Source organism: Notolepis coatsorum (assembly GCF_963971535.1).
Source record: "Notolepis coatsorum genome assembly, chromosome: 9".
In the NCBI taxonomy this organism is placed as follows: domain Eukaryota; kingdom Metazoa; phylum Chordata; class Actinopteri; order Aulopiformes; family Paralepididae; genus Notolepis; species Notolepis coatsorum.
In genome coordinates, this window is record NC_140173.1 from 9528934 (window position 1) to 9545874 (window position 16941).

Consider the following 16941-nt stretch of genomic DNA (forward strand, 5'->3'; position numbering starts at 1 on the left):
TGTTCAGTCAGCTGCTGACCTGCCGGTCACATCCACACTGACCCCACCGTTGACACGTGTCATTGCATCTTGCGTAGTGTACATTTTGGAGGACGTGTACAAAGTGTTCCAAATGAATGCAGGATATGTGGCTCCGCCCTCTTGTGGACATGTATAGGGAGGTGTAGTTTGACGTCACTTTCGTTTCCTGCACGGTCCACCCGTATAGGGATTTATCATTGGGGAAATATACAGGTGCAGCTCAATAAATTTGAATATCGTGGAAAAGTCTATATATTTAGCTGTATTGATGCAGTCATTTGTGCAAAAGGAGCCCCAACCAAGTACTGAGTGAACATACATGAACATACTTTTCAGAAGGCCGACATTTCTATATACAAAAGAAAAATACATCTATTTAAAAGAAAATTACAGACTTTTGGGCTTTCATGAGCTGTAAGACATAATCATCAAAATTAAAACAAATAAAGGCTTGAAATATTTCACTTTGTGTGTAATGAATCTATACTCTACGAGAGTTTCGCTTTTTGAATTGAATTACTGAAATAAAATAACTTTTCCACGATATTCTAATTTATCGAGCTGCACCTGTATATCGGCTATTGTAATAATTCTGCCTCATGAACATTGGGCAAGCTTTCCATTTCGCACAAAATGAGTTCCCTTCTATCACTAACATTATTGTTATTGTATTTTTGGTTGAAATAAAATAATACGTAATTATTTTACGATTAATTGCGAATTGTTTCATGTTGAGCTATAGATTGTGGATGAATACAAACAGAAAATTACACCATGCCAATGTTCATGCTTTATTTGATTTAAACGAGACGATTTAGAAATGTGTCCATTGGAAATACATTGCAATTTCAAGCGAGGTGGACCGGCCGGAAACAACAATGATGTAACCACTACACTAGAGCCATATGAAATCCGCGTTCACGGAATCGCGGACGGAATCGCGGAATTAACCAATACAAATGGAATCAACTGCAAAACGTGGAATATTGCAGAATTTGGCCTAATCTGGACTGAAATTCCGTTTTTGGGTGGAACGTTTGGTGCACACGCGACCGGGGAGGCGGGGACACTATAGCGTGTTACACACAACACAGCGGTGCTCAAGCGTCTGGCTGCTTCAGTGTTAACATCGTCAAGAAGCTAAGAAATTCTGCAATAAGCCCTCAATTCAGAGCAGAACAGTATCCTAATGACTTTTATGCCTCCGGTGATAATGTGTTTTGCAAATTCTGTCAACGTTCCCTGGACTGGACCCGCAAAAACACTTGCGACACTATTGTGATTAAATAGCTATAACGTTAGGACATGATAGCTTCTAGCTAAATCTAGTGCACCCATCCATTTGTTTAATGCAAACGATTGTCATTATACACTGCCCTTTATAATCTAAATAAACTTAAATAGCTATGAAACGTTACAGTACATAGGACTATAGATGGAAATGATAGCTTCTTGCTAAATCTGGTGCACTCATCCATTTGTTTAATGCAAACGATTGTCATTATACACTGCCCTTTATAATCTAAATAAACTTAAATAGCTATGAAACGTTACAGTACATAGGACTATAGATGGAAATGATAGCTTCTTGCTAAATCTAGTGCACCCATCCATTTGTTTAATGCAAACGATTGTCATTATACACCGTCCTTTATAAACAAAATAAACTAAAGGTGCCTGAATTATGCATTACTATATTTCATCACAATATAATAGATATAGCTAGGCTAACATTGTCATTGTGATAATGTCAGTAGTAGCTAGCTGTATCTATTGTTTACACTTGAAATGTGTATTTTTATTTTGTCACAATATTAATTGAAAAATATTGTGTAAAATTGAACTGTATTTCTGAGTTGCAGCACTTAAAAACATTAAATGGACTGTTATATCTTATTCAATTGTGGACATTTATTCATTCCCACTTATTAGACACTATTTCTGATGGTAAAATGAGCATAAAAAGCTAAATACAGAATTCTGAAATATTAAAACGGAAAAAAACGTAATTTGGTAAAAAGTTAAATGGAATTTGGAAAATAATAAAACGGATTTCATATGGCTCTACACTACACCTCCCTATTCAAAAGCAAGTATAGGATGGCCTTAAGATGTTGAAATTGGACCTGAATTTGTTATTTGGAGTTGGCCTATCATCAATGAATTTAGTTTGAGCTATTACATCTATGAGCTTCATATAAATGTAGGGCTTAGAGCTCTGAATCAGAAAACGTAACCATCCCAGAAAAATCACCATGGGTGCTGTCATAGCGTGAATATAGTAAAGTGAGCTTGTGTAAAAAACAAATATGAGTAATTTAAATCACATCATAGTGAAAGGGATCAAAAAAGGAAAAAATAAATGCTGCATTATTAATAATTCATAATCACATTGAATGGTGAAGTTGCTGGTGACTCCCACCCCTTGTGATTTGTAAAACGGTAGGGTAGCTGGTATGATATGACATCACATCACAGTGCCCACCAAACTGCCATGGTGGCAGTTAGGGTTGGGTCGATCAAACCAGTTTGATATTAAGCCAAACACTGTACCGGTAATGCCAAATTTTTCAGCCACTCCAAGTGAGCCCATGAATGAGAGTGTAGCAGCACCGCAATCAGGACAACTTAGCTCACTTTGATTACTATATTAAATCTCTCCAGTCATAATGTCCGTCGTTAATAAGTAATGTACGTTGTCCTCTAAAAGTGCTCGTTTATGCGACTGAAATCTTGAAATCTGAAATCCTGTGAAGTATGTGTGTGAGCCAGCAGGAAAACGAACAACGAAGTGGAAGCTGGAAGCATCAGACTGGAGAAGATTAACGTTACCACAGAAAGTTTGTTGCGTTGGAATACAACTAGCATAGCGTTATCTAAAAGATAAAAACCATGGTTCGTGTTTGTGCATTTCCAAATTGCACCAACAACATGATCACATAGTGTTCATAGACTACTACTGATAGGGACAGACACAAGTTGTGGCTAGCATGTGCTACATGGTAGGGCTGGGCGATATAACTATAATGATAAATATCGCGATATATTTTAATAATCGATATCGAATATCGAAATAAAATAAAAATCGAAAAATAGTTTTTTTCTTTTTTGTGACCTGCAACAGGGCAGTTTTAAAACTTTAAAATTTTAAATTTTAAATACAGTTTGAAACCGTCTGTACACAGTAGGCTATGTGTGCTAGCAGAACTAGACTCAAGTCACGAGTCACGGTGCACATGTGCGGTGGTTTGTCCACCAAAAAAGCGCCAAAAGATCGAAAATAAACTAGCAGAGCCAGAACTGTTCAACTCCCCTGGAGCCACAGCCAGCAGAGAAGCCGGTTTACTTTCGCTTTTAAACCAGCTGCAGCCTGAGAACTGGAGTGTGAGGGGATGTAACACTAAAGATGGCGGCAACGACAAAGAATTGCTGCAAAATAAACATACATCTGTTTAAAAAAAAGAAAAAAGAAAAAAAAGAAAAGTTAAATTTCTATTTTTTTTTATACTTATAACAATTTCGATAATTATCGATATCGAGAAATATGATAACATTATCATATCGTTATCGTGATATGATTTTTTTCCATATCGCCCAGCCCTACTACATGGACCAAAACACTTTATACTCAAGAAGTCTGCTGTTCCATGAGTGGAGAGAGCTGCTGCAGTGCAGACAGAGTGGAGGTAATGTATGTTAATTATTACATTGGTAACTGGTAACAGTGACTGTATTGATTGCCAATGCGCATTAAGCATTGGGTATAACTTCACTGCAATAAGCTCAATAAACAAATAATATTTGACTGAAATTTCTCCCATTTGTCTGGGACAAATAAAGTTTAAGCTCGTACACTGGTCGATAACTTGACTTAAGCCAGACCGTTCCGTTCCCCGACGCGCGATTGTCTAAATCACTATGGCAACAGATCAGAATGTTTGAACCTGCTCCAGTGCAGGGTTAAGTTCAGTTAGCTGGATAACCTGCATGGCCACGCCCTCGCAAATAAATGCCAGCTCCCTTCCTGAAATAATCCTCACAGTCTAGATCCCATTATACCATTCTGAATTATGTTTTTGTGCTTCGTTTATTCTAGAGGGGGCTTTTGAAATGTGAAATAATATACCTAAAAAGCTGATAATAAATCATATTCAGCCTATGGATTTACTTTGTCCTAAATAATGCACGTCATAGTTATACGGATACGGCGCTCGCGAGTCGCGACACACACAATGTGGTTATTTTAATAACGGATCGTTGCAAATGTGAATCCTGCGGGATATTTTTAATGAATGAAACCTATCGGCCGTTTGGCTCTGATTCGTTTCATATTCTCGGCTGTGGATGAACGGAGCGCCCGGATTGTGTTTCATTCAAGCATACATTGAAGCGTCTATGTGTGGATTGTGGATGTGAATTACGACGAATCTGAATATGTGGATTGTTGAATTGTATCACTGTCACTCACGTTATTGTGATATTGTAACTGGGATTAAAATGTCTGAGGATGAGATGCGCTGTTTGACAGATTTGATGACGTGGACGTGACTTGAGAAAATGAATGAGCAATTGCAAGCTTTTGACGTTTTGATGAATGAATTTGAGAAAATGCATTTATCTGTTCAAGCACTGTTATCTGATGATGAACAAGAGGGTGATTAACATGACTGGTGTCACTGGTATAAACCAAAGGTTAATCAATTCAATGCATGTATGGATGATGTCCGAAAAAGATTAAGACCTGATTAATAGTGAAACTGTATAGCCTCCAACTCCCTCTCTGACACGTTATTTCGGGGGTCACGCCTTGAAAACCATGTATTTATATAGTACATGATACCTAAGCACATACAGTACAGATATCCTCATAAGTATCTATTAATTTGTATCAATTAGATACTCTTTGGGCTTGTTTTTATCTACTTATTCTGAAAGAGTTGAACTCATTCGAATTCATTCCATTAAGCCTACTGCCAGCAAGAAATATAATCTGATTAATTGGGGTAATGAGGGACTTAAAATTAGCCTATAGATTATGCATTTAATTTGTCGGCGAGGCTATTGAGCCGTACTGTATTGTAATTTGTACCCATTCTGCAATCTGTTAATAAAGTTTTCAATCAATCAATCAATTGGGGCGGCCGGGTAGCGCAGCGGACTAAGCGTCTGTCTACCACCGCATAGACAGTGGGATCGAATCCAACTGCCAGTGGTACCTCCGGCTTGGTCGGCCATCCATACTGACACAATTGGCAGTGTCAGTGGGTGGGAAAGCCGTGGGGTGGGTCCTGGTCGTTGTAAACAGTGACTCCTACAGGTCGGTCAGGGCACCTGCACAGCAAGGGAGGGAATTGGGAAGGGTAGTGTGATCCTCCCACGCGTTATACCTCCCCAGTGAGAGTCCTCGCTGTCAGGTGAAAAAGAAGCGGCTGGCTGTCTCCACATCAGCGTTTCCGTTAGCCGGTAATTACCGGTTTTTGACCGGCAAAATATGTTGAAGTCCGAATATTTAAATATCTCCGGTCATAATGTCCGGTGAAAATAATTTCTCTAAGCACAATTTTATTATTTGAATTGTATTAAAATAGGCTCAAATTAAATAGCCTATGCGATGAACAAAACAATCATTACATGTTGCTTCACGCTGATAAAGCGCGGATGGCGCCGCTCGGATGTGAATCTTTTTTTCTTTCTTTTTTTGAGCCTGTCTGTCTGCCCACCACAGAGACCGCTGATGCCGTGGTGAAAGAAAACAGAAACAGAAATGTCGAGCGTTCAGGCCCGAGTGGAAAGTTTAATTCTCCTGGCTGAGGTGCGACATTATATCCACATTTTCCAGTTCACTGATCCAGCCAGGGTTACCAGTGACACAGTTCATTCTGGAACCTCAGATCCCCGCTGATCATGAGGTTCTACAGTATCGCGTTGGATCCATACACGTATCGATTTTTTCGAATGGTGATCAGGAATTGGAATATACCAGTTGGATACCATCTGATGTCAGGTAAGGACTCTATGTTATCAGTGTTAGGATAATCAGAGTAAGTTTGATGAAGTTATAAGCTGTTTTGTGAAATGTCTTCTTGTTTCGGTTTCACTAAAAGTCCGAGAGGAAATCAACAGGGCGATTATCCGCGCGCGGCCGTAATGTGCTTGCGTGCACGTATAATATTGATCATCTAGCGTTTATTTGAAAACGATTCATAAAAAGGCCGACGAATATCAACGTTGTGGAATATTCCACTAAAAGACTATTTTCATAGAATGCTCCAGAAAGAGCTGTTTTTTATCTGAAAACGGGGGCTTTTCTAACTGCTCTGAAACGGCAACGACGCGATAAACAGCCTTGACAGCACCGACTGGAAAATAGTCTTTGATAATGCGATGGGCAGATTAGACACATAGCCATAATTTAAAACATAGATTAGGCGATATTAACGTTAACATTGGCGCCGATGGTGGCATTCAGCCGGTAAAAAGGAAAACCAGGCTGACCGGCATTTCTCGAATATGTCCGGGGATAGAAATCTTGCAGGACATCCAGACCGGCACGAATATGTTCTAACGGAAACGCTGCTCCACATGTGTCGGAGGAAGCATGTGATAGACTTCAGGGCTCCCTAGACCGGCAAGTGGGGGGGGCAAATGCGCGCAATGACCAGGAAGGGGAGGGGGAATTGGCATAACGACTAAATTGGGATGGGAGAAAAATGGAGAAAAAAAGGGAGAAAAAGTAGATTAAAAAAAAAACAATCACGGCTAGGTGGCGCAGTGGGCACGGCGCTCGCCACCAACGCAGGAGACGCTGGGTTCGAGCCCAGCTCTCGGCATTGCCATCAGCTTGGCTGGTCGTTCATACTAATACAATTGGCAGTATTAGGGGGTGGGAAGCTGATGGGTGGGGATCGGACGTTGTGGACAGCGACTCCTACAGGTCGGTTGGTGCGCCTGTGCAGTAGAATCAGGAAGCAACGAGGGCGGCTTGTCCCTCCCATGCAGACCCTCGCCGCTGAGAGATCGCGCTGTGCAGGTGAAAAGATGCGACGGCTGCTTCCTAGAGTACCGGAGGGGACAAGTGATGCAAGGCTTCGTCCACATTGCAGCCGGCTTGTGGGAGGCATGGCCTAACAACGTTCGAGACAGGGGAGGGTAGAATTGGACAATACGAAATTGGGGAAGGGAGAAAAATAGAAAATGGGAAGAAAAAGTAGACCAAAAAAATAAATAAAAATCAATCAATGCTGTTAGAAAATAAGGATTTCTGCGATCGACACCTGCTGTCTTTTCAGGTGAGGCGGCCGCGCGCAATTATCCTGAGTATCAAGTCTGGTTCGAATTAACGAGACATCAGCGTTCGAGGAACAGGGAAAGCCCGGATTCAAACATCGGGTTAATTGAATCTGGATAATGGGACTTTTGATCGACTTAGTTGAACCAGTTACGGGGAATAGGGCCCAGACCAGACTGGCAAAACCGTAAACACACCCCAACTTCTGATTGAGCCTCCAAAATAGTATTGGACCGTGGCTGGTAGCTCTCGGCTAGGTGGTAAATTAAAAAGTAGATCTTGGTTCAAAAACGGTTGGGGACCCCTGGTCTAAAGGATAAGATTAGATTGGTTAGAAGAAGAGACACACTGGGACAATTATGAGGAGAGATCCTTTTTGGTAGTTACTGAACACACCTTGCATGTTTTTTTTACGGAAAGAAATATGTATGAATACAACAATCATTTACCTGCACCCTGCCAGGCACCCCCTTTTTTAAATGTAACAAATTACCCACCACGACAGATAAACACAAGTAACGATGAGGATTCCTCCACCAGGACACTGCCAAAAGATTTCAGCAACCTCCCCCTCTCGGTTCAGAGTGTGCTCATTAGGGTTAAGATTAGACACCTTTGATTCCATCTCTCCTTTGACAAAGTGTGTGTTGAACTTGTCAGGCAGTCTGCTCCTCTGCCATATCTTAATGTAGCGGCAATGCATAGCCATATATGTTTTAGATAGTAAGTGGTTAGTGGTGCATATCAGAAGGATAGGATATATGAGAGAGAGAGGGAGGGAGAGAGAGAGAGAGAGAGAGAGAGAGAGACACGGAGTTAATAATCTTTCTATGGAGATGGCTCTCAAAAGAAAGAGAGAGACAGAGTTAATAATAAAGTTCCTCACTGTGTCTCATTCATCAAAATGTGCTTGGACTTTATCCTAGATTCCTTTCTAATATCATATAAAAGATGAAAATTATATCTATAGTGTTTATACTTTGGTTATGGTATAAATTGGTTTTAACATCAATGTTGAGACATTTTAAGTGACTTATTACATTGGCTTGGATTTGGCCGTAAGCACATTTTGTGCTAAAGAAACTTTAATAAATGTGGCCCTGTGTGTTTATTACAGGCTATCACAATGTCTACTCTAAACCAGGCTATTTGTCACTGCATGGGGAGTTAATAGAGGCGTGGGGTGACTGGGAAAGTAAGACTCAGCTAATCAATGTTTGTGATGAATGTGGCTTTGGCCTGGGCCTGAACTGGAGGGATAAGATGCACATGCACATGTATGTCATAATATGTCCTGATGAATTGAAAATGGGGGACCCTGATGTAAACAAGACGAAAGTCTTTCTCTGGTCTGCATCCCCTTAACAATTGTGTGTATTGAGCCGTACTGTACCCATTCTGCAATATTAATAAAGTTTTCAATCAATCAATCAATCAATGCAATGAATTAGACATAGGCAGTAGGCACAAAATAAACTGCAAGTAGCCTACGTGATTGATTGATTGATTGAAAACTTTATAAACAGATTGCAGAATGGGTACAATACAGTACGACTCAATACACACAATTGTTAAGGGGATGCAGACCAGAGGGAGACTTTCGTCTTGTTTACATCAGGGTCCCCCATTTTCAATTCATCAGGAGCGAACATAGCTGGTTAGCCTTTAACTTGAACTCACCTGTCCAAATTCTGCTGCATTACCACGGCACCCTGTTCCGCCATACTCGAAGTGAAGCAGAACACACTTTAAAACGTCGCTAGCTAACTAAAGCACAGGACGCAGGCTCTGTCAAGTGGTGGAACGTAGCTCAGATGTGCCTTTGAGTGGCTAGCTCGCTGCAGGGCAGGCCTTTGTGTTGACACGGAGCGTCAGCTGTAAGTTAGCCACTTACTGCATCTATAAAGCTATGCATGTGCGGTCATGATCCTCCAAAGCACGTCGATACGTGTCCGATGTGTTCTTTCTGGTAAGAATCCCGTTTATATCGACCAATACTGTGTTTGTCATGAATATAGTATCGCATCGCCGTAGCAGCTTGACTCCATTGACAGCCCGTCTCTCTGAGGTGACGTGACGTCGTCGACGTCAATGAGCACGACGCGACGAGACGTGCCGCGTCATCACAACAACAACAGCAACAGAGGCTGGACGCGTCATATGACTGGGATATGTAGTTCAGAAATCATCTCCCCCTCCCTTATGTTGCCAAATGCCAACAATATCAAATTAATTTCCCGAACCGCACAGACAGATCTACCTAGGAGGTACGAAGGCATATTGAAAGACAACAACCATGAAGATACACAAATGGCTACAGAACACCTCTTATTACGGTAAGATGTTTTTTATTTAAATATTATTTTGAAAGACTCTGGCATTCCATCTCCAATCAAGTGCAAACTCGCTTGTTGTGGCGCATGATGCTACCTGAATTGCTTCATATTAGTTTTTTTTTATAATAATATTAGCTATTAGCTCATTTAGCCGACCCAACCCCCCCCCCCCCCCCCCATGTGCGCACAAATAAAATACAAAATCAAAAAATCAAGGCTTACTGGTCCTGTGTGTGTGACGTGTGTGTGTGTGTGTGTGTGTGTGTGCGTGTGTGTGTGGGTGTGTGCGTGTGCGTGTGTGTGGGTGTTAGAGAGAGAGATAAAGGGAGGGGGACAGAGAAAAAGAGAGGCGAACTAACTAACTAGTGATTGACTAAATGTTAAATGTCTAATGATAATAGCTATAGGTGGTCATGTTGCAGATGGATGCTTCACCCCATCTCTATGTAGTTACGAAGCATACAGAGAAACTACAAATCCCATAGCCTCTTCTGCATCATCCATGCGCCGCAGTCAATCAGCTGTTGAGGCAACTGCTACTACCTCGGCACAAGGGTAGCTCGTTTGTCATATCTAAATCCAGACGAGGCAAACAGAAATAGCCTTATTTACAGAGCCTCAAAAGGTGAACGATAAAGGTAACTTAAATCTCACGTTAGGCAGAAAAGCGACACGGTGTGTGCATGCTGTTTTCTTGTTTGTGTGTGGCACAGTGTGGATTAAAGGGATTTCAAGGCAAGGCAGCTGTATGAATGTATAGCGCCTTGTGAAACGCGAAGAATATGCATATATGAGGGACAAATTCTAGTCATATATTTTTTACAATGGATATTAGTTGCCTATTATTATGACTGGGCTACTTTGATGACCTTGGAAAGTCTTCGAGGAGAAAACAAGGATTAACTGACGCAGTGCAGGCTAGTATTACGACTATCTTCAAAGTTACATTTATAGTATACCAGCAAACAATTTGAGCCAGGACAATATTTGGACAGCTTATTGGGTGTTCATCATGAATGTTAGAAAGCAAAGTCTATTTAGACTTGTCTTTCTTGAAGCCAGGTTCCGACAACAATCAGAACTTAAGTAACCAAACTAATAGGATAAATTAAGCGTTCTATATACAGCTTTACATGTTTTAATGTAGTGGCTTGTCACTATGCATGCATGCAATATGATGTGTGCCTATATAACAGCATGTTAAATGGGAAATTATACAGCTGCTGTACTAGTGTCGTCTCATCCAGGTCAATGCAAACTGAAAAGGACACCAATAAAAATAAACCTTACTGATTGAATGATTGATTTGGTTGGTTGATTGATTTAGAGAGGCGTTGGGTCTCTAAAAGTGCAGAGTAAATGTGAGGTCACATGATGGAGCTTTCAGTTATGCTGTTGTAGCCTTGGCTAGAGAATGTGTCGTGTCGTCATCGTCACCTTAATGCAGCAGCCTTTATCATTTCTGTGGTAATCCGAAACAATTGTGTAGGTTTTGGATAGATTGCATATAATATAGCCTTATCATACAATATTGGCTCGTAAAATAACCCAAGCGCACTGACAAAGTGCGTCACATTCTACTGCATTGTCGCAAAGAAATAATTTGAGGCTATAAGTCAGTTTGTTGAAAAGGGATGTGAGTGTTAGTGTTTTGCAAGGTGGGTCAGGGTAGAATGTCTTAACCTTGCGGAAGGACAACTGTATAGGCTTTATATTTATTGACGTATGCAAATTAATATCTAGGGGAGGTCCTTGAAAAAACCAGTAGAATCAGTTTCACATTGCAGTTCTGGAGTTCCTGCGTTGAAGGAAACCGAGACGTGGCGAATTCTGGTGAATATCGGCTCCGCATTCATCTGTCCAGCGCTGAGCAGAAAGGGGTGAACAAGACCAGCCTATAATTTGTGGACATTTATTAATCACTCTGGTTGTCTTTTATATATATTTTCTTTTCGGCTAAATGGGTGATCATCACGAATACGCCGTGCAATTGGCTGGTGGTTCTTCTTCTAACAGATCCTTGTCGAAGTTGTCCTCGCTCAAATATAGTAACAACAGCCCGGCGAGTTTATTAGTCTATGATATCCTAAATAATAATAACTCATCGTCTCTGTTTTTCCCCGTTTCAGCTCAGCAAACCATGCAGGATGATTTACTGATGGACAAAAACAAAGCCCAGCCTCACCAACACCACCATCAGCAAGATCCAACACACGTAGACCCTCCCTCCTCCTCCTCTACCCCGACGACCCCTTCATCGGAACCCCCTTCATCATCGGAGGATAGTAGTCCTTCATCGTCTGTGACCCACCGAGCAGCTTCAGAGAAAGTACCGACGATGGAGTCACCGATCCTGCCCGGGTTGAGCTTCCATCAGCCGCAGGAGACCGGTGGCACCTTGTCCCCCTCCTCGTTCGGGAGCACTTGGTCCACTGGAGGAGGAACCACCACGAACGCGGTGGACGATAGTTTTTTCCAAGGAATACCGTCGGTGAACGGAACGATGCTTTTCCAGAACTTTCCCCACCATGTCAACCCCGTCTATGGAGGTAATTTCTCGCCCCAGATCGGCTTGGCTCAGTCGCAGCAGCATCAACAGCAACAAGCCCAGCAGCAGCAGCAGCAGCAGCAGCCCCAGCAGAGGAGGTCCCCTGTCAGCCCGAACCAACAAGGCCCTTTCCCGCAGAGGAACGCTTATCAGACCATCATGAACAGCAAGGTCTCGTCTTCTTCTCCCGCCTCGTCATCTGCTTGGAATAATCATCAGAATGCCGCTTGGAGCACAGCCTCCAACCCCTGGAGCGGGCTGCAGGCAGGCAGGGACCCGCGGAGAGCTGTGCAGGGCGGCGGGGTCGGTGGTGTCGGTGTCGGGGCGCCGTCTCCTCTGAACCCCATGTCTCCTATGAAGAAGCCCTATCAAAGTCAAAGCAACGTCATAGCACCCCCGAAATTCCCAAGAGCTGGTCCCCTCATCACCCCCAAGTCCTGGATGGAGGACAGCGCCTTTAGGACGGACAACAGCAACAATATACTGCCTTTCCAGGTAATCTGAATATTTTCCAGTATCAGCTTACTATAGCCTCTATAGGCCCAGGCCAATACCTAGGCTAGGCCTAGCCTAAATATATATATATTTTTAAACGTATTATTGATGTATGGTAATTCAAAAGGCTAGTCGTTAATATGATATTTAGGAATAGTATTTGGTGGATATCCAAACGGAAAAGTCCTATTTATACCTTTCCTTAGGTGAATTTATGTTGTTATTATAGAGTAGTAGTAGGACATGACCTTCAGAGCCATTTTCAGCTGGGGGTGTGGATCATGTCTTGCAAGTATAAAGGGCCTTTTGAAATGTCATAATATGCCACGGCAGAAGATATTAACATTAATAGAAAAGCCTCCGCAGCACTGGTGAGAATGGCTCTGGTGATTACGCTGCTGTGCCATATAGCTGTCAACAGAGCTGTCTTGTCTGTACGCGTCTTGAGCATTATGCAATTAGAGACGATATGTGTCGGGGGGGAAACTGTTTATTAGATATATGTATCGTTGTTATTTTTCAACGATTGACATAGTTGAAGGACTCGAGCAAAGTTGAAATAGACAGCCGTTTTGCACGAAATGGTTAAATGTCCTTCTCGTATTGCCAGCTCACTCTGGGGGTGTTTAAAGGACACGGTACTCGCGTTCGATTGGCTTATTTTGGACTAGTGGGCGGGTCTAGTGGGCGGGCAGTAAACCTGATCTCAGACCAGTGCACCGCTTTGTGTTCGTGCTGTCATCATACTTTGTGACCATTTAAATCAGGGGTCAGGAACCTTTTTGACTGGGAGAGCCATAAAAGCCAAATATTTCTAAATATATCTCATTGAGAGCCATATAGTATTTTTAACGTATAATAAATTAAATATGTCTTACTTTTAATGCGACTTCTGGTGCTGCATGGCATTGCTGATGGCCTTGTAGTCTGGTTCATACGTGGTGAGGTTGAGCTTCATGCAGGCGTTGAGGCTTCCATCAGTTAAACGTGAGCGTAGGTTGGTCTTAATGTTCCTCATATGCGAGAATGACTGCCCACATGCATAATGTAGAGCCAAACATGGTCAATACGGCAATACTCACGCTGCATTGTGTTGTATGTCACAGGAAGCTCGTTCCAAGTTTTAAGAATCAGCTGGTCTTCAGGTTGAAGATTTTTTTAATTTCTGTCCACTTGTGTTCCCTCGCCAGCTCTGCTCGCTATATCTTCAGCTACAGATACTATTAGCTGTATCTTCAAAACTAATTTCTGTTTACTTTAAAATGACACAGTATTATTAAGAAATAACACAAGTATAAAAAAATAAAAATAAAAATTATTGTTTTTTTACTCAAAAAATTCTGGGAGCCATATGCTGTCACCAGAAGAGCCATAGGTTCCCGACCCCTGATTTAAATGATAGCAAAGGGGAAAAAAAGTCCCGATGCAATACAGTGTTTTATGTTGGCCGAGCGCATTTCCGTGCCCGGCATCCAGGGGAAGGAGTGAGGTGGTGCCATTATTATCACATTTCACCATACCTTTCTCAAGCATAATCATTTAACTTGCTTTATTATTACATATCTCAGATTCCATAAGGTTAATCTGAAATCAACAGCACTGCAGTGTGGACAACAACCACGTTTATGTTGTGTACATTATATTGATATACATTTACCGCATTGATCCACGTTTACATTAATTGCGACTTTACCCAGAGTAGGCTGATAAAAACAGTAGCACACTATGGCAATTATTTTTTTTTTCTTGATCAGTCATGTGTTTGCCTTCATGTTGAGTCATGGACTGCGTGACTAAAAAACAAACCAGAGAAATAAGGTGAACGTGCCCTACTGCCTACTGAAGAGGAGTGTTTGTTCACCCAATCAAAAGGGAGCCCCGCAGAGCATGGGCCAAAATGCTAAACTGTTGCAGAGGGGACAACATGTGCCAACAAAACGCCGGGCCTAGTGCAGTGTGAAATTCCAGCCTTCTGGAAACATATAGCCCGGTGAGGAGATAACGATTGTCTGAGTCGTGTCTGTCTTTCCATATACCCCCCTCTCCCCCTTTACCTCTCAGTTTCCTCTGGTGAGCCTCTCTGTGTCTATTTTTCTTCTTTCTCTGGACTCGGCCAACTCGGGCAGAGCTAGTTATTATCACTAGTAAGGACACAAGGTCAGGCTGTGCGGAGTGGCCTGTTTGCAGAAGTGAAACCCCCACGCAAATAACTAAACTACACCGGGGAGGCTAGGTGGTGTAGTGGGCAAGGCGCTCGCCATCAACGCTGGAGACGCTGGGTTCGAATCCAGCTCTCGGCGTTGCTATCAGCTTGGCTGGCCATTCATATTCATACTAACACAATTGGCAGTGTTAGGGGTGGGAAAGCTGATGGGTGGGTCCTGGGCGTTGTGGACAGCGACCCCTACAGTTCGGTCGGGGCGCCTGCACAGCGAGGGTAGGATCTGGAGGGAGGTAGTGTGACCTTCCACACGTTACACTCTCCCGGTGAGAATCTGCGCTGCCAGGCTGGCTGCCGGCTGGCTGCACATGCGTCGGAGGAAAGCATGTGACAGTCTCCGGCCTCCCGGACCAACAGTAGGGGGGAGTGCGCAACAACCAGGAAGGGGGTTGGGAATTGGCATAACGACTAAACCGTGGGATGGGAGAAAAATCGGAAAAAGGGGGGGGGGGGGGGGGGGGGGGATAATAATAAAAAATATAAAAACTAAACTACACCGAGCAGGCCAGATGAGAGACGGGCACAACAGTCCCGTCCTCCTGACCTCTGGACAACCAGCGATGCCCCAGGTGTACCTCTTATTCTCCCAGCCCCCCCCCCCATCCCCTTCAAGATTCCATCTAACTTGCACATGAATGCAGGGGCAGACTTGAGTCCCATGTGCTCGAGGCATGTGCTCATGCTCGCCTGTTGTCGGCAGCTGCTTGGCAGGGCCAACAATGTGTGGAATTCAACTTAACATGTCCGTGTGAGGCTTAAAGAGCACAGTCACATGAGCACCACCTCACTAAGGCCCCCGCCTGACGGCCGTGTGGCGGCCCCCGAACCTTTATCCATCATCTCGTATCAGATGGGATGTCGGGGGGGGGGGGGGGGGGAGTTGAACGAGGTGATTGAAAAGTTCCGCAGTCAAATGTAGGCCGATGGTTATGCAAAAAGGGGTTTCATCCGGTTTGAAGGTGTGTAACCCAGTGCCCTTTGCATCTCTTCCTTAGGCCTAACAAAAATAATAGTTGGTTTCAGGTTGGTTGTCAGTTTGGCCATGGGTAGGTAGGGAATTTTTTTTTTTTTTTTTTTTTTTTTTTTTTATTCTTTCCCACGGCAACTATGGATAGGGAATTTCTTTATTTAATTAACCCTTTCACTGCCACACGACAGAAGGTTAGCCCTTTACTATCACACAACCGACGGCGATGCTCCATCATTAGCATCATTAGCTCCGCGGATGCGGAGCTAATGATGCTAATGATGGAGCATCGCCGTCGGTTGTGTGATAGTAAAGGGCTAACCTTCTGTATTGTCACAGTGAAAGGGTTAACCGGCTGTCGTGTGGCAGTGAAAGGGTTAACATGTTCACAACAACATGGATGCATGTACTCTGCCAGCATGTTTAATATCCATAATACTAAATGTTTGACTAAGATTTCTATGAAACTTTATTCTAAAAAAAAAAAAAAACGTTTTTTTTTTTTTTAATATATAATTTTTTTTTAAAACTCATAAAATATATTGGGTCGCACCTAAATCGGCAGGGTCGGTCGGCAACCTGAAACCAACCATTATTTTTGTTAGGCCTTAGGAGGAATGTATCCACATCGGCCCGCGTTGCTTGTATCCTCTTTTGTTTGATCTCACCAGCCTGTCTGTTAAATGTCGTTCAACCTGCAGTCGTTTTTGAGGAAACACCCATTTAACCTTGTATGTAGTTTCATTAAGCTGTGATGATCTTGTTTTTGTTTCTTTGTCTTCGCGGCTGCTTACACTTAAACCAATTCCCTATTTCAACAGAACTCACTTGTGAGAAAATCAGAATGGAACCAATCTGCTTCACAACCTGTTGAACACTTACCCTGTTGAACAGACATATAATGGTCACCTGATTTGAAGTATATTATACGCAGTAGTTGAGATTGACAAACCTTGGCCTGCATTCCACATGTCCTAAGGCTTACATGTGTGGTCAATTAATGTAACAGTAACGCATCTGGTCGACCCTGTATGATGTGGCTCTCCTCAGGTAATTTCACCGGAC

General features: G+C 42.7%; 2 protein-coding genes across 2 annotated transcripts in view; one reads left to right on the forward strand and one right to left on the reverse strand.

The window, feature by feature from the left end:
* marchf5 (membrane-associated ring finger (C3HC4) 5) overlaps positions 1 to 9345 on the reverse strand; it is a 121471-nt gene extending 112126 nt beyond the window's left edge. Inside the window, exon 1 of the mRNA XM_084322187.1 lies at positions 8990 to 9345. Within this exon, the coding sequence (XP_084178313.1) occupies positions 8990 to 9033 (44 nt within the window). The 5' untranslated portion in view covers positions 9034 to 9345. The remainder of the gene's footprint in view (positions 1 to 8989) is intronic.
* An 802-nt stretch (positions 9346 to 10147) lies between these two features.
* The window catches only part of cpeb3 (cytoplasmic polyadenylation element binding protein 3), a gene marked incomplete at its 5' end in the record, with an annotated part of 89308 nt that continues 82514 nt past the window's right edge, over positions 10148 to 16941 (forward strand). Inside the window, 4 exon segments of the mRNA XM_084322184.1 lie at positions 10148 to 10200; positions 10202 to 10242; positions 10245 to 10283; positions 11775 to 12688. Of these exon segments, the coding sequence (XP_084178310.1) occupies positions 10148 to 10200; positions 10202 to 10242; positions 10245 to 10283; positions 11775 to 12688 (1047 nt within the window).